General features: G+C 44.5%; 1 protein-coding gene across 1 annotated transcript in view; it reads right to left on the minus strand.

The window, feature by feature from the left end:
• The window catches only part of Igf2bp3 (insulin like growth factor 2 mRNA binding protein 3), a 134380-nt gene that overhangs the window by 86076 nt on the left and 32332 nt on the right, over positions 1 to 15972 (minus strand). Inside the window, exon 3 of the mRNA XM_028864217.2 lies at positions 3159 to 3207. Within this exon, the coding sequence (XP_028720050.2) occupies positions 3159 to 3207 (49 nt within the window). The remainder of the gene's footprint in view (positions 1 to 3158; positions 3208 to 15972) is intronic.

Raw genomic sequence — 15972 nt, forward strand, 5'->3', positions numbered from 1 at the left:
CTGCAGGTTCCTACGATCTGAATGCTGCTCCCCTCAGTCACTTTCGCTCTTCAGCCTCTCTCTCAGGATCCCACGTGATTCTCCACGTTCAAATGCCCTGGCGAAGGCCTAGTGTGTGCACTGTGGGACCTTAACCCAGGCTGAGAAGCGAGGAGTTTGTTTTGTCCCACGCATATGTGATAACAGGATGCTCACAGAACAAGCACTGTCTCTAGGGCCACTGTAGGGTGAATTTTTTTCTTCTTCTGAGGCAGGGTCTCACTATGTAGCTCTGGCTGTCCTGGAACTCACTATGTAGACCAGGCTGATCTCAAACTCACAGAGCTCTGCCTCCCCAGTGCTGGGGAGTGCTCCGCAGGTGTGAGTCTTTCTAATGTGCAAAGTAAATGAGTGGGGTGGCTGCTGTAATCATCTCCAGTCAGAAATGAGGAAAATGAGTCTCAGATATGTTTAAAGTGTGTTCAGGGTTGGCAAGATGGCTCAGTGGGTAAAGGCACGTGCTGCCAAGCTGACAACCTGAGTCAAGTCCCTGGGACTACGTGGTAGAAGGGGAAAACAGGCTCCAACTGCCGCATGCATGCCATGCTGTGTGTGTGTGTGTGTACACGCACACGTGCATCTGTGCGCACGCATATGTATGCACGTATGTATGTAAAACCCTGTTCAGAAATAAAGTCATTGTGCTAGGCTACAATTTAAGTCTCCCTACAAGCTGCCATGCTTCCTGTAGGCTGTTCCACTGGGCTTGCACACTGCTCACAGCTCACTACAGGCATGTGCACAAGTCATGTTCTAGCAATCTCCTTCCTTTTATCAGGCCACTGGTTGTCAAAAAAAAAAAAAAAAAAAAAAACCAGCGTTGTCTATGCTGTGAAACAGCTCATACCCCAGGCTTGATTACCACTGGATCTTACACTCCATTATCCACAGTTCCTGCAAACATTAATGAAAACAGATGTATGTAGTCAAATGTCTTTTTCAGGCAGGAATATTTTGTCTGTGCAATGCATTTCCTTCATCAAATCATGAGTCACATAATGTCTGGCTGTTCCACTCTCTGTGATCCTAAGATTAATCAGTGGACTCCAAGTCTAATCCTCCCATTATAATGGAATCTGGACTGAAAGCGCACAATTATCACTGTCTACAGTAAGGCTTGGCACAAGGCGGCTGGCACACCCAGGGTGCACAGACAAAGATGCACGAGTGCCCTTTCCCGGAAGGCAGGAGGTGCTCCCCAAGTCCTCAGAAAAAGGAACTGCCTGCCCACCCTACTCTTAGCAAGCCTGATCAATCTGGTTTTTAATCATGAACGCTGATACATGCCAGGAATTCCAGAGCTCAGGAGGCTGAGGCAGGAGGACTGTGTAAGTTTGAGGTCAGTCAAGGTTACACAGCAAGACCACCCTTTCCAAAGGGGGTGGGAAATATTTGTGTTAATCAATGTCAAAAAAAGTTTCAGAGGGAATCAGAGCTGAAAAGATTCTAAATTCTAGTTCTTCCACATTCTCTCTTTAATTTCTTTTGCCCCTTTAAAAAGAGACCAGAAGCGGTGGCCCAGGCTGTAATCCTAGGACTCAGAAGGCTGAAGGTCTAAGTCTAAAGCCAGCCTGAACTACACAGCAAGACCTTGCCAAAGGAGGGCAGCGACGGAGGGACGGAAGCAAGGGTGGGGGGAGGGGAGAGAAAATTAATTATGAAGGAAAACTTAGGGCAAATAAAGGATTGCCTTATTAATTAGATCTTACTCAGAACAAGGGGAAAATACAAGTAAGAAAAGCATCACGACAAGCCATACGATCTCAACGAAACTGTGCCGCTAGCCCAGCAGATAGGACACTTGCCCATTAAGCGTTCACTTGCCCATTTTTGGTTGCTGTATTTGACTCTCTCACTGACAGCCATATCACACTAGATGTGATTCCTGAGCAGATAGCTGATGACGCCATATTTAATAAGGCTCATCTTAAAACGGGCAGTTTGAGACCCACCCCTCAATCTAATTAATTTCCTAAACAAATATTACTCTAAAACATCTCTAAAATCTAAAATCTCTGAAGTCACCATTCAACCCACAAAGTTCTTTTTATTAGGTAACAAAAACATTTAGAATATATTAAAGAACTAGCCACCCTTTCCAAGATCAAACACAACAGCTATGTAACAAGACAGCATTGCATGAAATAGTCTAAGCACAAAGGATTTGATACCAAGCGGGGACCTTGGGGAGTCAAGACTCAACAACTTCCCTCAGCTCACTGCCAAGGAAACCTGGAAATCACACTTTGCATTTTAATAGGAGCTCTGGTTTAATGACGCAGCAAATTCACTTAGAAACCTAATCTGAAACCACAAAACAAGCCGCTCTTGATATTTATGTTCTAATGATACAGGCAGGGAGCAGTTCCCTTGCAAAGCTTCAAGGCAAGATTAAAAACCTTTCAGGAAGCCAGTAAGACGACGGCTCAATCCACAAGGGTGATGCGGCAGTCAAGCCTCAAGACCTGAGTTCAATCCCTGGGTTCCCTGGGTGGAAGAGAACCAACTCCCGAACGGTCCTCTGACCTCCACATGTAAGTGTACAGACACACAAAGCAAACATAATAATAAGATTTTCTTTTTTAATCTCCAGAGTTCATAGTCTGGAAGAGTTAATCACTTGCTTTGACCTCTTCAACTATCGGTGTCTCCAATTCTCACCATGACACCGCCATGATGCCGTGGAAATTGCTGACACGGGCCGGCCAACTGTGCTACGGAGTTTCTGTTGACATGCAATCACTGCAGAGCCACTAGCTAAGCCAAAAGAAGCAGAACCACATTTTTCAATCAAGTATTAAGTAGCAGGTATTTTTAAAAATTCTGCCAAGGAAGGAATGTCCTATTTTATTTTAATGGGCAGTAACTCAGATTGACAGGACACTGTCCGGATAAAGTTGAGTAAGAAAGGTCATTACCCTCAACTATTGGGCATCTTAGAAAATATTTCAAAGACCAGAGCTTTAAGGGGTTTAGTTCTACAAAGAAAAGTCCATACCACAACCATAGGAGAAAAGAATTAGGTTCTAGAACACCAGAGAGCTGAAGGAAAAACCTTGGGGAAAGCAAACACTGGACTCCGAACCTGAGATCTTAGCTTAGAATGTAGAAGGTCTTACCTCCCATTGTAAGTGGGGCGGGATATTTCGTATCTGAAGTTTCCGAATCCTGCAGAAGAATTAAAACGTTTTAAGGAACAAAACATAAAACAGCAAAACACACCAGTAGCCAACATGGAAGCTTACGAAATACTTAAAATATGATTTTAATTTAACTATACACCAAAATGTAATGAGGAAATGTGGCCCATGCAGAGGACAAACTAACCCCAAGGTGTACCCTGAAACACTTGAACTTGGCATTGTTAAATGATTGATACTTCATAAACCGCTAAAACAGACAAAGTAAATTTGTTCTGATGACTATGTTTAGCATCTGAGCCTCAACATAAGCCTCCCAGGGCACAAACAGAGCCTTAGTCCAGATGTTTTTGTTCTGAGATCACAGCCAAGGGGCTCACGATAGCTTTCAGGGAACTTGCAACTGGAGGAAACAGGGAACTCACACACTTTCACTACTTCCTGACTATAACAACAACACATTCTCCATCATGAGTGTGGTAATAAGCCACAGTACCTGTAACTCTCAAATCAACAAAAATCAGGCATTTTCATGCCACAAAAGGTGTAGTAGTCTTTTCAATATCATCTGTATTCAGTGCTGTGAAATTTACTATGTTGCCAAAACTTATACATACACACACAAGCGTGAATGTGTGCACACATGCAAACCCATGAGGTCTCATGCAGAGCAGCCTAGAATGACCTTGAACCCGAGGCTCCCGCCTTTACCTTTTGAGCAATGAGCTTACAGCTGTGTGCCATCATAGCTCATGCAGTGCTGGGCATTGGACCCAGGGCCTCAGACATGTGGAAAGCACTGTCAACAGAGATCCATTCCCCAGCCCCCCACGATTAGACTGAAAAGCACATATTATTACACTTTGTTAACTGTACGGGTTTGGTTTTCTTTTCTGGAGACAGGGTCCCCTGCTCTGTATCCCAGGCTGGCCTGGAACTTGCGGCAATCCTCTTGCCTGAGCAGACTTGAACAAGCACACTAGGCTTTGTGAACTGCATTTTGAAATAGTTTCTTTAGCAATCCCATGCATTTAAAGATCTCCTAGGGCCTATGAGGATGCTGGAGTAAAGTCTATCAAATTGTGCAAACAGGTAAAGTGTATAAATTACTTGTCAAACATTTTATAAAACGTAACAAAATAAAAAATAAAGACATCCTAGGACTATGGAGGTGGCTGAGTCGGTAAAGTACTTGTACACAAACATCAAGACTTGACCTCTATCTTTTGCATCCTTTTAAGAAGCTGAGCACAGTGGTGCATGCCTTTAACAGCAGCATTCAGGAGGCAAAGAAGGCTCTGTGAGTTCAAAGCCAAGGCTACATAGTGAGTTCTAGACCAGCCACGGCTACATAGTGAGACCTTGTCTCAAACAAACAAACAAACAAAAAAGATTGAGAAAGATACTTAGCTTTGACCTCACATTCATTCACATGAACACATACACACTAATAATAATGATGATAAAGCCAGCACTTGGGAGGGTGAGGCAGGAGGATTATTGTGATTGAGGCCAGCCTAGCTTCAATGTAAAACTTGAATCAAAAATAAACAAGTTAGTAGGTTTCAGGCTAAGCAATCCACAACAGAGAAAACCCGAGGAATCCTCACCTTTGTTCAAATATTCCCCACCTGAACCACCCGTGTGGTGTGTGAGGGCTGGAGGGGGGGCATGACAGACTGTGAGACTGCCCTACAGGCATCGGACACCAATCAGCCTCCAGCTGCTAAAACCAGCATTGCCTGGCACGGTGGTGCACACTAGAATATTCCACAGGGACACTGAAGCAGGAGGATTTTTGAGGTTGGGCCAGACTTGGAGCACAGTGATATGTGCCTTGGTAAAAACAAACAGTGAGAATAACCTAGCAACTCAGTTTGACAAAAAGAAAGTAATTCAGGGGCTGGAGAGATGGCTCTGCATGTAAGATCATACACTGCTCTTCAGAGGACCCAGCAGCTCTATCCAGTGGCTTATAAACCACCTGTAACTCTAACTGCAGCCCAGAGCCTCTATGGGTACCTGGACTCATGTGCATGTACTTACACATAATTAAAAATAATAATAATAAAGTAATTCAATTGTTCAACTTGCAAAAATCAGAACCACAGTGAACTTCCTTTTCCCCATCAAAGAGTCTATGATTTTGAAGTTTCACAGCCTGTAATGTTTGGAGTAGCCTCTTGTGAGTTATTTACCTCTTTCCTTTCCCACCGAGCAGTAGAATAAATGTCATAGCTGCTGACTACTCAAAGACACCAAAGGAAACATGAACTCAAATCAGACTCCCCACTCACAGTCTACATGGAGCAGGAGAAGGGAAACGAATTCTGTAACTCTCTTGACATAGTAAAACAGCAAATCGCCAGGGAGAAAGTTAAGAAAAAAACATCTGAGCACCATCTAAGTTGAATATACAGAGGAAATGATGCTTTGTTCAAGAGTAACCCCTGTGTCAGGAATGTGAAGAAGGCACATAGTCCCAAGCACTCAGGAGGCTAAAATGGGAAGATCAGGAACCCAATGTTATCCTGGGCTACAAAGCCAGATTCAGACTCAAAGACCACCACCACCACCACCACCACCACCACCACCATCATCACAGCTCACAATCACATTGATATTACTTTTCTATAAAAGGATTAAAAATACACCCAAAGGCTAGAAGATGGGTCAATGAGTAAAGTGCCTGCCTTACACATGGGGACCTAGAGTTCAAATCCCTAGAACCTAAGTAAAGCCAAGCACAGTAGCTCATATTAGAGATCCCAGAAATGTCCTCTGACAAGACAGGAAACTGTCTGTGCTCCAGCTAGCCTGCTCTAGACAGCAGAGAACAGCAGAGATGCTCTGTCTCAAACAAGATGGAAGGCAGGAACAAGCGTTCAAAGTTGTCCTCAACCCCACGTGCAAACACCTGCAGTCACACAAATTGAGTGAGTGCACGTGTGTACACTAACGAGCACGGGAACACACACACACACACACTAGTAAGTTGTCTAATATGTTTTGGCTATGCTCTATACTGCTTCACTCACACTGTAACTATTTACCCTGAGTAACTAAGGAGACAATATGCAGATGTGAACCTGTTTTACTCAAGCATCTGACAGGGTTGGAAGCACACTGAAGAGGCTGAGTCTCCACCTACTCTAGACTCACTGTGGGAGTGGATATCTCCATAAAAATTTCCCAAAAGTCAATGTGTAAACGTGCATATACTCACACTATAAAACCAAATGTCCAAGAAAATTTTTTAGGGTAATCTTCTTTGAGAATCAGCCATGTTCCCAAGGATGTTTAAAAATGCACACAGCTCACCTGGCGGTGGTGGCACACACCTTTAATCCCAGCACTCAGAGACAGAGCCAGGTTGATCTCCGTGAGTTCGAGGCCAGCCTGGTCTACAGAGCAAGATCCAGGACAGGCACTAAAGCTACACAGAGAAACCCTGTCTTGAAAAAACAAACAAACAAACAAAAAGCACACAACACTCGTTTACTGATTAAATGTCCCTCTGGAATAATCATTTCCTAAATGACTGTCCAGCTTCCTAATCAACCAAGGGTGCCAACCATACTCAGGCAGCAGAGAAATACCATCATAGTCAAGAGAGCACTGGAGAGACAACCCAACCTACACTCCGGCGTCTGTCTCCTGGCCATCGCCTAGAATAACATTGTAACACGAATCTTAAATGGTCTTACTAAAAACAAAACAAACAAACAAACAAACAAAAAACTCAGGAGCCAGGTATTGGGGTGAATTCTGAAAGGTCAGAGAAACAGAACAAGCCACAGCTAACCTCACTTTAACTTCTCTACTGATCCTGTTTCCTCAAACTGGAAGCCTCTGAGTCCTCATCCGAATGGATCTCAGCTGAACTGCTGCTAAAAGCCTAAAAGCTAAAAAGCCTCTAGTTCCTGATCCTCACGCCTTATATACCTTTCTGCTTCCTACCATAACTTCCTGGGATTAAAGGCATGTGTCTTTCCCAAGCAAAGCATGAGATCTCAAGTGCTGGGATTAAAGGTGTGTGTCACCATGCCTGGCTGACTTGGTGTGGACTTGAACTCACAGAGACTCTGCCTCTGGAATGCTAGGATTAAAGATGTGTGCTATCACTGCCTAACCTCTATGTCTATCTAGTGGCTGTTCTGTTCTCTGACCCCCAGATAAGTTTATTAGGGTGCACTATATTTCAACCACATGACATCATATCTAGGTTGATTCTAAATGCTTAGGAATCAAGTAAACATTGATGTTTATAGGCAGTTTCTGCTAAGCGTGGTGATACACACGTGTAATCCAAGTACTCTGGAAGGTCAGGAGTTCAAGGTCAGACTTGCCTACATGTGGAATTGGAAGCCTAGAGCCTGGGGGACACTTGAATACATACGTGCATGTATGTAACAGTTCAGTTCCAATATAAGCTAAATACTGTTTCATTTCCTCCAAAATTTCATCATTTCTTAGTTAAGGTTTTTATTGCTATGACGAGACACTATGACCATGGCAACTCTTATAAATAAAACATTTAATTGGGGGCTCACTTAGTTTCAGAGGCTCACTCCATTATCATCATGGTGGGAAGCATGGAGGCATGCAGGCAGACATGGTGCTATAGCTGTGAGTGTTACATCCTAACCAGAAGGCAGCAGGAAGTCAACTGACAGTCACACTGAGGGAAGCTTGAGCCAGAGAGACCTAAAGCCCGCCCCCACCATGACAACTTCCTCCAACAAGGCCACACCTCCTAATAGTGCCACTCCCTTTGGGGGCCATTTTCTTTCAAACTACCACACACATATATCTCACATACATAAGATATGGGATAACAGGGTTATCTTGGGAGTATAGAACAGTGCTTGGCCCCAGCTAAGTACTCAACAGGTTTAAGCTTATATGTTTTTAATAGAAGGGAAAGAAAAGCCAATGTGCCTGTAATCCCAGGCAGGAAACAAAAGCAGGAGGTGTAGAAAATTTGAGGCCAGCCTGGACTACACACAGGACATTTTTCAGACCAGCCTGGGCTAGATTTCAAAACAACAACAGAAACTCCAAAACAAGAAGAAAGCATGATATTAACATGATATTAACAATTGGCATTTCTGTTGAGTTTCTTAAATCTTATGCAGAAAGGAAAAAAAATCACCACACTTAGTACAAGAATGGAAACTAGAAAACCACTTAATTATTTAAGTACACAAATTATTGAAAAACAAAACCCAACTTTCAACACAACCTATTTATAAATTTAAGAGATTTCTCCCCTGAGGGGGAAAATGGGTTTTTAGAACACATACTTATACGGAGCTGGGAAGGGAAGGGACTCACTACACTACAGGGCACATACTCAGCATGTCCAAGGCCCTGGCTCCATCCCTCGAACTGGGGGAAAATATTCATATACTGAAATGAAAATTCAATAAGCAATGTATTTTTTAAAAAGCAAGTTTAATCATAGAACAAGGAGACTCAGAAATTCTAAAGAGCACCTTCAAGATCTTTAGTTAACTGATATGATTTTTTGTAAATTTTCAGATTGACACCAAGTTCTTTTTCACGATGACTCCTGGGTAGCTGGCTGTGTCAAGATACCACAGGCTGTGAGGAACTCACTGAAGTGGATGATGAACACAAACTTTGTAACTCTATGCGTTCTATGAGAAGCACATGGCCATGGAAGTAGCTGCTGATGCTCTGGGTGAACCATGGAAGGGTTATGTGTTGGGATCAGTGGTGGGAATGATGAACAAGGTTTTCCCATGAAGCAGAGTGTGCCAGCTGTTGATAAGGCTCATTCTTGTTATAGACCAAGGAGAACAGGAGAGAGGAAGCGCAAGTCTATTCGGGGATTGTGGGAGCCCATTCTCGGGTTCCTCGTGGTTTTACCCAGCAGGTCCGAATAGAGGATGATCAGGACCACAGGCCTGAGTGCAGGTGTCTGAGATGGTCTGTACTTGGCTGTGCTGGGGGAGGAGGTCTTTTGCTCCACCCCTTGGCGTCTCTATAAAAACCCTGGGCCAGAGACAGTCCGGGCCCGTTGGAAAAGGTTCCAGGCCCTCTCGAGGCTATCCTTTATTTTCTATCTGTTTATCTCCGCAAGATTCTCCGCTATAAATCCTTTTATCTAATATTTCCTGCTGATTGCACTCAAGAAGACTCTGGGGAACTGTGGAGGTGGTGGGTAAACGCCCCACAGGGGATGAATTGAGGATGCCAGTCTGAATGTTCTCCACTTGGTTATTGTTGAGAGAGAGAGAGAGAGAGAGAGAGAGAGAGAGAGAGAGAGAGCGCTTGGTGGCACACGCCTTTAATCCCAGCACTCCAGAGGCAGAGACAGGTGGATCTCTGTGAGTTTGAGGCCAGCCTGGTCTACAGAGTGAGTTCCAGGACAGCCAGAGCTATACAGAGAAACCCTGCCTGGAAAATAAATAAATGAAAAGGAGGAAGAGGAGGGTATTCCTGGCCTGACAAATACTACTGTGCCTTGGTGGTCAGGGGCCAAAAGAGCAAGCAGAAAAGTTCTCAGTCTCTCTAAAGATGATGCTGTCTGTCACTATGTTGTCAGAAAGCCCCTAAGCAAAGAAGGAAGACGTCCAGAACCCAAGCACCCAACATTCAGTGTCTTGTTACTGCACCTGTCCCGAACAAACATGGCCGACACACACACTGCTCTGGAGAAACACTCTAAGACAAACGAGGAGGAGGCTGCAGACTATGCTAAACTTCAACCACGAGAATGAAGGAAGCCAAAGAAAATCACCAAGAACATACTGTCAAGAGGTGTCGGCTGCATATGCTGAGAGCTTCTAAACGTAAGCCCAGTCAAAATTAGGTCTTTAAGACTAGCAAACAATCAGACCTTAAATTTCAAACAACAAACCAAAACAAAAACAGCAACTGACGCAAAAGCAGGAAAACTAGTAAGCTGAGGCTCCATACTTCCATTCCCGGCTTCAGTGGTCAAGTCTGACCTGGATCACGTTTCCTTCTACACCCCGCCTCCTCCAAGCCCCATCAGGTGGATCCTGCTGCAATAGTGTAAACAACTCTTAGACAAGGGCCGGATGCAACAGAAGCGCAACCCGAGCGAGCGCTGCGCAGGGCCGACTAGCGAGGCTCCGGTTGGTGAGACCCACTGGCTGTTCACTCCCGTTGCTCAGAACGCCCCCTCCAGTTGGTATGTTCACATGGAGGTCTTAAGATGCCTTTCATTTTCTTGGCACAGTCCCAGGTCATAAATGCTTTCTGATTCTAGATTTTGCCTATGGCTTCCCCTCTGTCCAACATCAATAACCATTTACTAAATTCAGTGTGACATACAAGGATAGCATGAAACACCCATAGACTCCCCAAATTACCGAGAAACAAAACAATTCAAGTGGGGCACTCCTGTAACCCCAGCCCTGGGGAGGAAAAGGCAGGAAGATGGGAGTTCAGAACCAGTCTACACAGCAAGACCCCATCTGCAACCCTTACCCTCCCCCCAAAAAAGACAAAGGCAGCTGGCGCTGACCCCCACACACTTGTTCCTACTCTTCCTCCCTAGGGTAGTCATCAGCCTTAAACAGTATCCGTCTCATGACTTACTTATAAATACAGGGGTCTCTAAGAATGGTTTAGGCTGGGCGTGGTGGCACATCTCTTGTCCCAGCATTTGGGACACAGAGGCAAGCAGATCTCTGAGTTCAAAGCCAGCCTGGGTCAACATAGTGAATTCTATCTAGGTCAGCCAGAGCTACATAGAGACCCTGTCTTAAAAACAAACAAAACAAAAACAAAACACTAAATAAATAAAGGCATTAGACTATCAAGCATGGTTGCTCATGCTTGCGATCTCAGCTGAGGAAGGAGATTCAGCTCAAATTCAGATCAACCAGGATTAGACTAAGACCCGGAACCTCATGGGAAGGGGAGGGGCAGGTAAGAGGGGAAGAAAAAAAATCAAGCAAGCCAACAAAAGAAGACTTTAAACAGTTGAATGCAGTGGGCTCAGGCCTGGAATTCCAACACCCAGGAGGCAGAAGCAGAAGGATCCTGCTCAGGATCATCCTCAGCTACATGGAGAGTTCAAAGCCAGCCTGTGAGACCTGCCCATCCAATCTCCATTCCCAGCCTCTCCAGATTACTCCGGAGAAAATGCTCTTCTCAAATCGAGGACTCAACCCGCCTGGCGGGTGGGGAAACTGACAACCTGCATCTGATTCCCGAGTCCCAGGAGGAGAGGCCCGACTCTCACAGATGTCTTCTGATCCTCACATGTGCTCCATGGTACACTTGTGTACACACTGATAAACGTAATAAGGATGTTTTACATTAGTAAAAGCCAACATTAAACTTCTAGAGCTCAAGTTTTCCTAAATTAAAAACTTTAACAAGTGGTTGACCCACGTTACACAAGTAAGATCCACATACTGCATCTGGCTCCCTTCTGACGACCCTCATGAGTCCACATTTCACGTCTCTCTCTTCACTTACCAGTTTGCCAGTGCCTGGATTTTGCCAATTTTCTGTCCCATATAAAATGACAGACCCAAAGGCTTGATGTGCTTTTTACTGTTGCTTGTCTAGCCAAAAGGAGCAGTGCCCCCCAGGGTGTTCAGTATTGGTTTGTTGTTTATTCAAATCCACATACTAGTACGGTCTACCTCTGAAAACGGATCTTGTTCAGTAGCTCAGGCTGACCTAAAACTCACATACCCTCTCTCTTTTTCTTTTCAGTTTTTTGAGATAAGGTGTCTCTCTGTAGACCTGGCTGTCCTGGAACTCGAAATGTAGACCAGGCTAGCCTCAAGCTGAGCTCTTCCTATTTCTGCCTCCTGAGTGCTGGGATTAAAGGCGTGAGCCACCACATCCAGCCTGGCCTGGAACCCTTGATCCCACCTCAGTCTCCTAACTGCTGGGATCCCAGGTGTGCCTCCACATGCCTAGCTCTCCAGCTGCCTTTCTATACTGTGGTCATTACCTATAGTCATTATTTTATTCAAGTTGAATCCACGATTTTCTCGCTCTGCCAAGCCACCCATAGGGCTGAGCTGGAATTCTCCCATCAAGAATTACCAGCAGGGTATGGTGGCCATACCTAGAATCTCAGGAGTAAGAAGGAGGAGGATCACCACATGTTAAGAGGTCAGCCTGGTCTACACAGTGAATTCTAAACAGCCTGGTCTACATTATCAAGCCCTTTCCCTCAAAGGCTAGAATCGTCTGAAGAGCAGGAAATACAGAAGAATCAGGATAAATGTAATGTTTAACTCTTTCCTTGCCACAAGGGATGGTGCATGCCTTTTATCACATGCCTCTCTCACCTCTGAGGTCACTGCAGCCACGCACACTAAGTTATCTCACCTCACTCCAGAAATTCACATATACCCTTTTTATTGATTTTTAGAGCTCAGTGCTTTCTCAAGAGACCTGAAAGCTCGGAAACATTGGGAAAACTGAAACTCTTTAGAATAATCTGCAGGACTGGGTGTGATAGCATGTTCCTTTAACTGCAATACTCAGGAAGCAGAGGAAGGCAATCTCTGCAAATTTAAATCAGCCATGGCTACATAGAGAGGCCCTGTTTTTTTGTTGTTTTGTTTGTTTAATCAATCTGCTTCTCTATCATGTGGCGGCCCTAAATTCAATCTCAATATTCATTTTTTAAAGAGATTAGTCTCCAATTTTCACCGGCAAGGAATGGGGGGGGGGGAGCCATGTGAAGGTCACCTGTGGCTTGACCCTGCCTGCCCAGTCTTTCAGATGGGTGAAGCTGGGAGGCAGCTGGATAATCTCGAGTACGGTTTCCTTACAATACATTTGATAAAGTGCACCCTGGAACTGCCTTCCGAACTCACTTCGTTCACTCTGCTCACTCACCCGTGACTTCTTGAAATCCCCTCCAAAACAAACCAGCCTCAAACAAATACGTCTCCACCTCCACCTTCAGGAGTCCGTGGACACCCCTGCACCTTTCAGGATGAGCCCTGCTCTGCTGTTTTCTAAAGAGACCAAATGTTTTTAGCACGGTTATAAAGTCAGACTCAAGTATTCTGTGTATTAATTGATCTCATTAATTCTTTCTGATGCTCAATTTATCTCACATTTGGTCAGTGAAACTGCCTCTTCCTGTTGACTCCTACAACTTCTGGATAAAATTCCATTTGAGAGCAGTTTTGCTTTCTGTTTCTGGAGGGGAGGGGCAAGTACTACAGTCGGACTTGTGAAGGCAAGCACTCCACCTCTTGCTTTCATTTATAGTATTTCAAGTACTGTGTGTGTGTTTCTAGTTCCCATCTGCAATCTACATGACACACTCATCTCCTCTGGTCAGCAACAGTGCAGAGTCCACAATCTGACCATGGAAGAGTTCATCCTTACTGGCTTGATCCCAGCTGAGAGAGAGAGACAGAGAGCAGAAACATATGTTTTCTTGTTATTTTGTCTTTTTTTTTTTTTCTTTCAGAGCTGAGGACCGAACCCAGGGCCTTCTAGCAAGCGCTCTACCATTGAGCTAAATCCCCACCCCATATCATGTTTTCATACTGATAATTTCTAATTCAAATGTTAGTTTGCATATTTGATATTTCCATCTAGGGATAGAGCTGACAGAAGGTGTAAGAAATACAGACACACACAAAAGCATGATCTCCTTTAACCCTCACAACCATCATTTTGTAAGTTAGGAAATAAAGGCAGAAGTATTTGGATTTGAAATGCACACAGCACATGTGTATCAGGGTCAGGGACCACCTCTGGGCATTCTGGAGCCAATCTACTCCCTCAAGCCCAGTAACCCACATCCCGGTAATAATATGTGGGCAAGTTATAGATTTCAAAAGTCCTGAGTCCAAAAATCCAAACTGTTCAAGATTGGGGATTCTCTGAGCAATGACATGATGCCACAGGAGGAACTTCTCACATCTCACTCCATGGGCAGGGTTCATGGTCACAATGCAGTGATTGTCAACGTGACAAGATCTAAAATCACCTATGAGACAAGAAATCACTCACAGGGACACACTTGAGAGAGCTTTTGCTTTTCGGTTAGCTGAAATGGGAAGAGCCACCCCAGATGTGGATGGGACCTTCAGTGGTGACCAAGTCTGAGGTGGGAAAAGCACAGCTATCCTCCCGCCCCAGCCTCCCAAGTGAAAGCCCGCCCCCACTTCAGATAAGCCATGCCATGTGCACAGGGTCATGCAGTGTGCCTCTTCAGGCCACCACCTAGTGGCTCTCTGTGGAGGTTACAAGCTGCCACTCCAGCTGTGCCAAGGACAATCCAAGTCCAAAGAGGATCTGTTCTTCCGGCTACACTCAACACTGTTACACCCCGATTATACCTCTCTTTTTGCTCTGTGTGATTACGAATTAGCTCTTTAAACTTCTGTAACAGTGAACAATGGACTACGCCTTCTCTGTAAGACCTAGAGACCCAAGCGATTATTATGAGTCTACAGGTATTGTTAAGTAGAGCAAGCATGTTTAATTTACAACATGAATACTCCTATCAATTTTTAGTTTGTTCTGCTTCGATCAAACTTGGTGTATGTTCATGCTTATCCCGCCTGAATATTGTTTCAAGCTTATATGGGAAATCATAGCCAAACGGTTCATTGTCCCCAAACAGGCAAGACTCTACTGCTGTGACATATAGTCATCAAATCATCGCTTTTCCAGAAATTATTTCTCCTCTTCTCCCTTTAAAGATTCAGTAAATGAGCTGGGCGGTGGTGGCATACACCTTTAATCTCAGCTCTCAAGAGGCAGAGGCAGGCGGATCTCTATGAGTTCGAGGCCAATCTGGTCTACAGAGTGAGTTCCAGGACAGTCAGGGCTACACAGAGAAACACTGTCTGGAAAAAAAAAGATAGATTCAGTAAATTATATTTGTGAAGCCACAAAATGCATAACATTTACATTTTGATCTAAATTTGTGCTTTCACTGTAATAATTATAGATGTACAATGAAATCTCATTTTTAATCAGAAAAACCACTACAAAGGATATTTAGAAATTAGTTACTATCAATAAAATTGGCTGTGAAAATCACAAAATGTAGAAGTTTTGGAACTCATAAGAGGCAAAACTGCCAGGTATAGTGGCGCACACCTTTAATTCCAACACATGGGAGGCAGAGGCTGCAGATCTCTGCGAGTTTAAGGCCAGCATAGTCTACAAAAGGAGTTTTAGGACCAGGGCTGTTACACAGAGAAACCCTATTTAAAAAAATAGGAAGGGAGGGAGGGAGGGAGGGAGGAAGGAAGGAAGGAAGGAAGGAAGGAAGGAAGGAAGGAAGGAAGGAAGGAAGGAAGGAAGGAAGGAAGGAGACAGACAGAAAGAGAAAGCAAGCAAGCAAGCAAAACCAGAGAGAACACATTGCTGTCTTAAAATGATGCAGCTGGGCTGGGGAGATGGCTCGGTGGATAAAATGCATAAGCCTGAGTGTAGAGAAAGCCTTGAGTGTGTCAAGTCCTGAGCAAACGTGTTGCTGACACAGGGACATGGGCACAGCCATGTCAAGGATCATAGCTTCTGAACCATATCGCTCTCCTACCCCCATGAGGCTCAGGTCATGCTAAAGCTTTCCTCCGGTCTGTGTGTGGATGTTGATGGTGTGTGAAGAAAATGACCAGCATCGCTTTCTCCCCGCCTTCCCCCCGCCAGATATTTAAGGCCTGAAGACTGCACTGCTCCTCCACAGAGAATGCTCCTACCATGATTAGCTAGACCTGCTTTGTTCAGCTGTATATAATATCCTGCCTCCTTGTTCTCTGTACACAATAACCCCAACTCATTGTTC

Source organism: Peromyscus leucopus, chromosome 3 (genome assembly GCF_004664715.2).
Source record: "Peromyscus leucopus breed LL Stock chromosome 3, UCI_PerLeu_2.1, whole genome shotgun sequence".
Taxonomy (NCBI): domain Eukaryota; kingdom Metazoa; phylum Chordata; class Mammalia; order Rodentia; family Cricetidae; genus Peromyscus; species Peromyscus leucopus.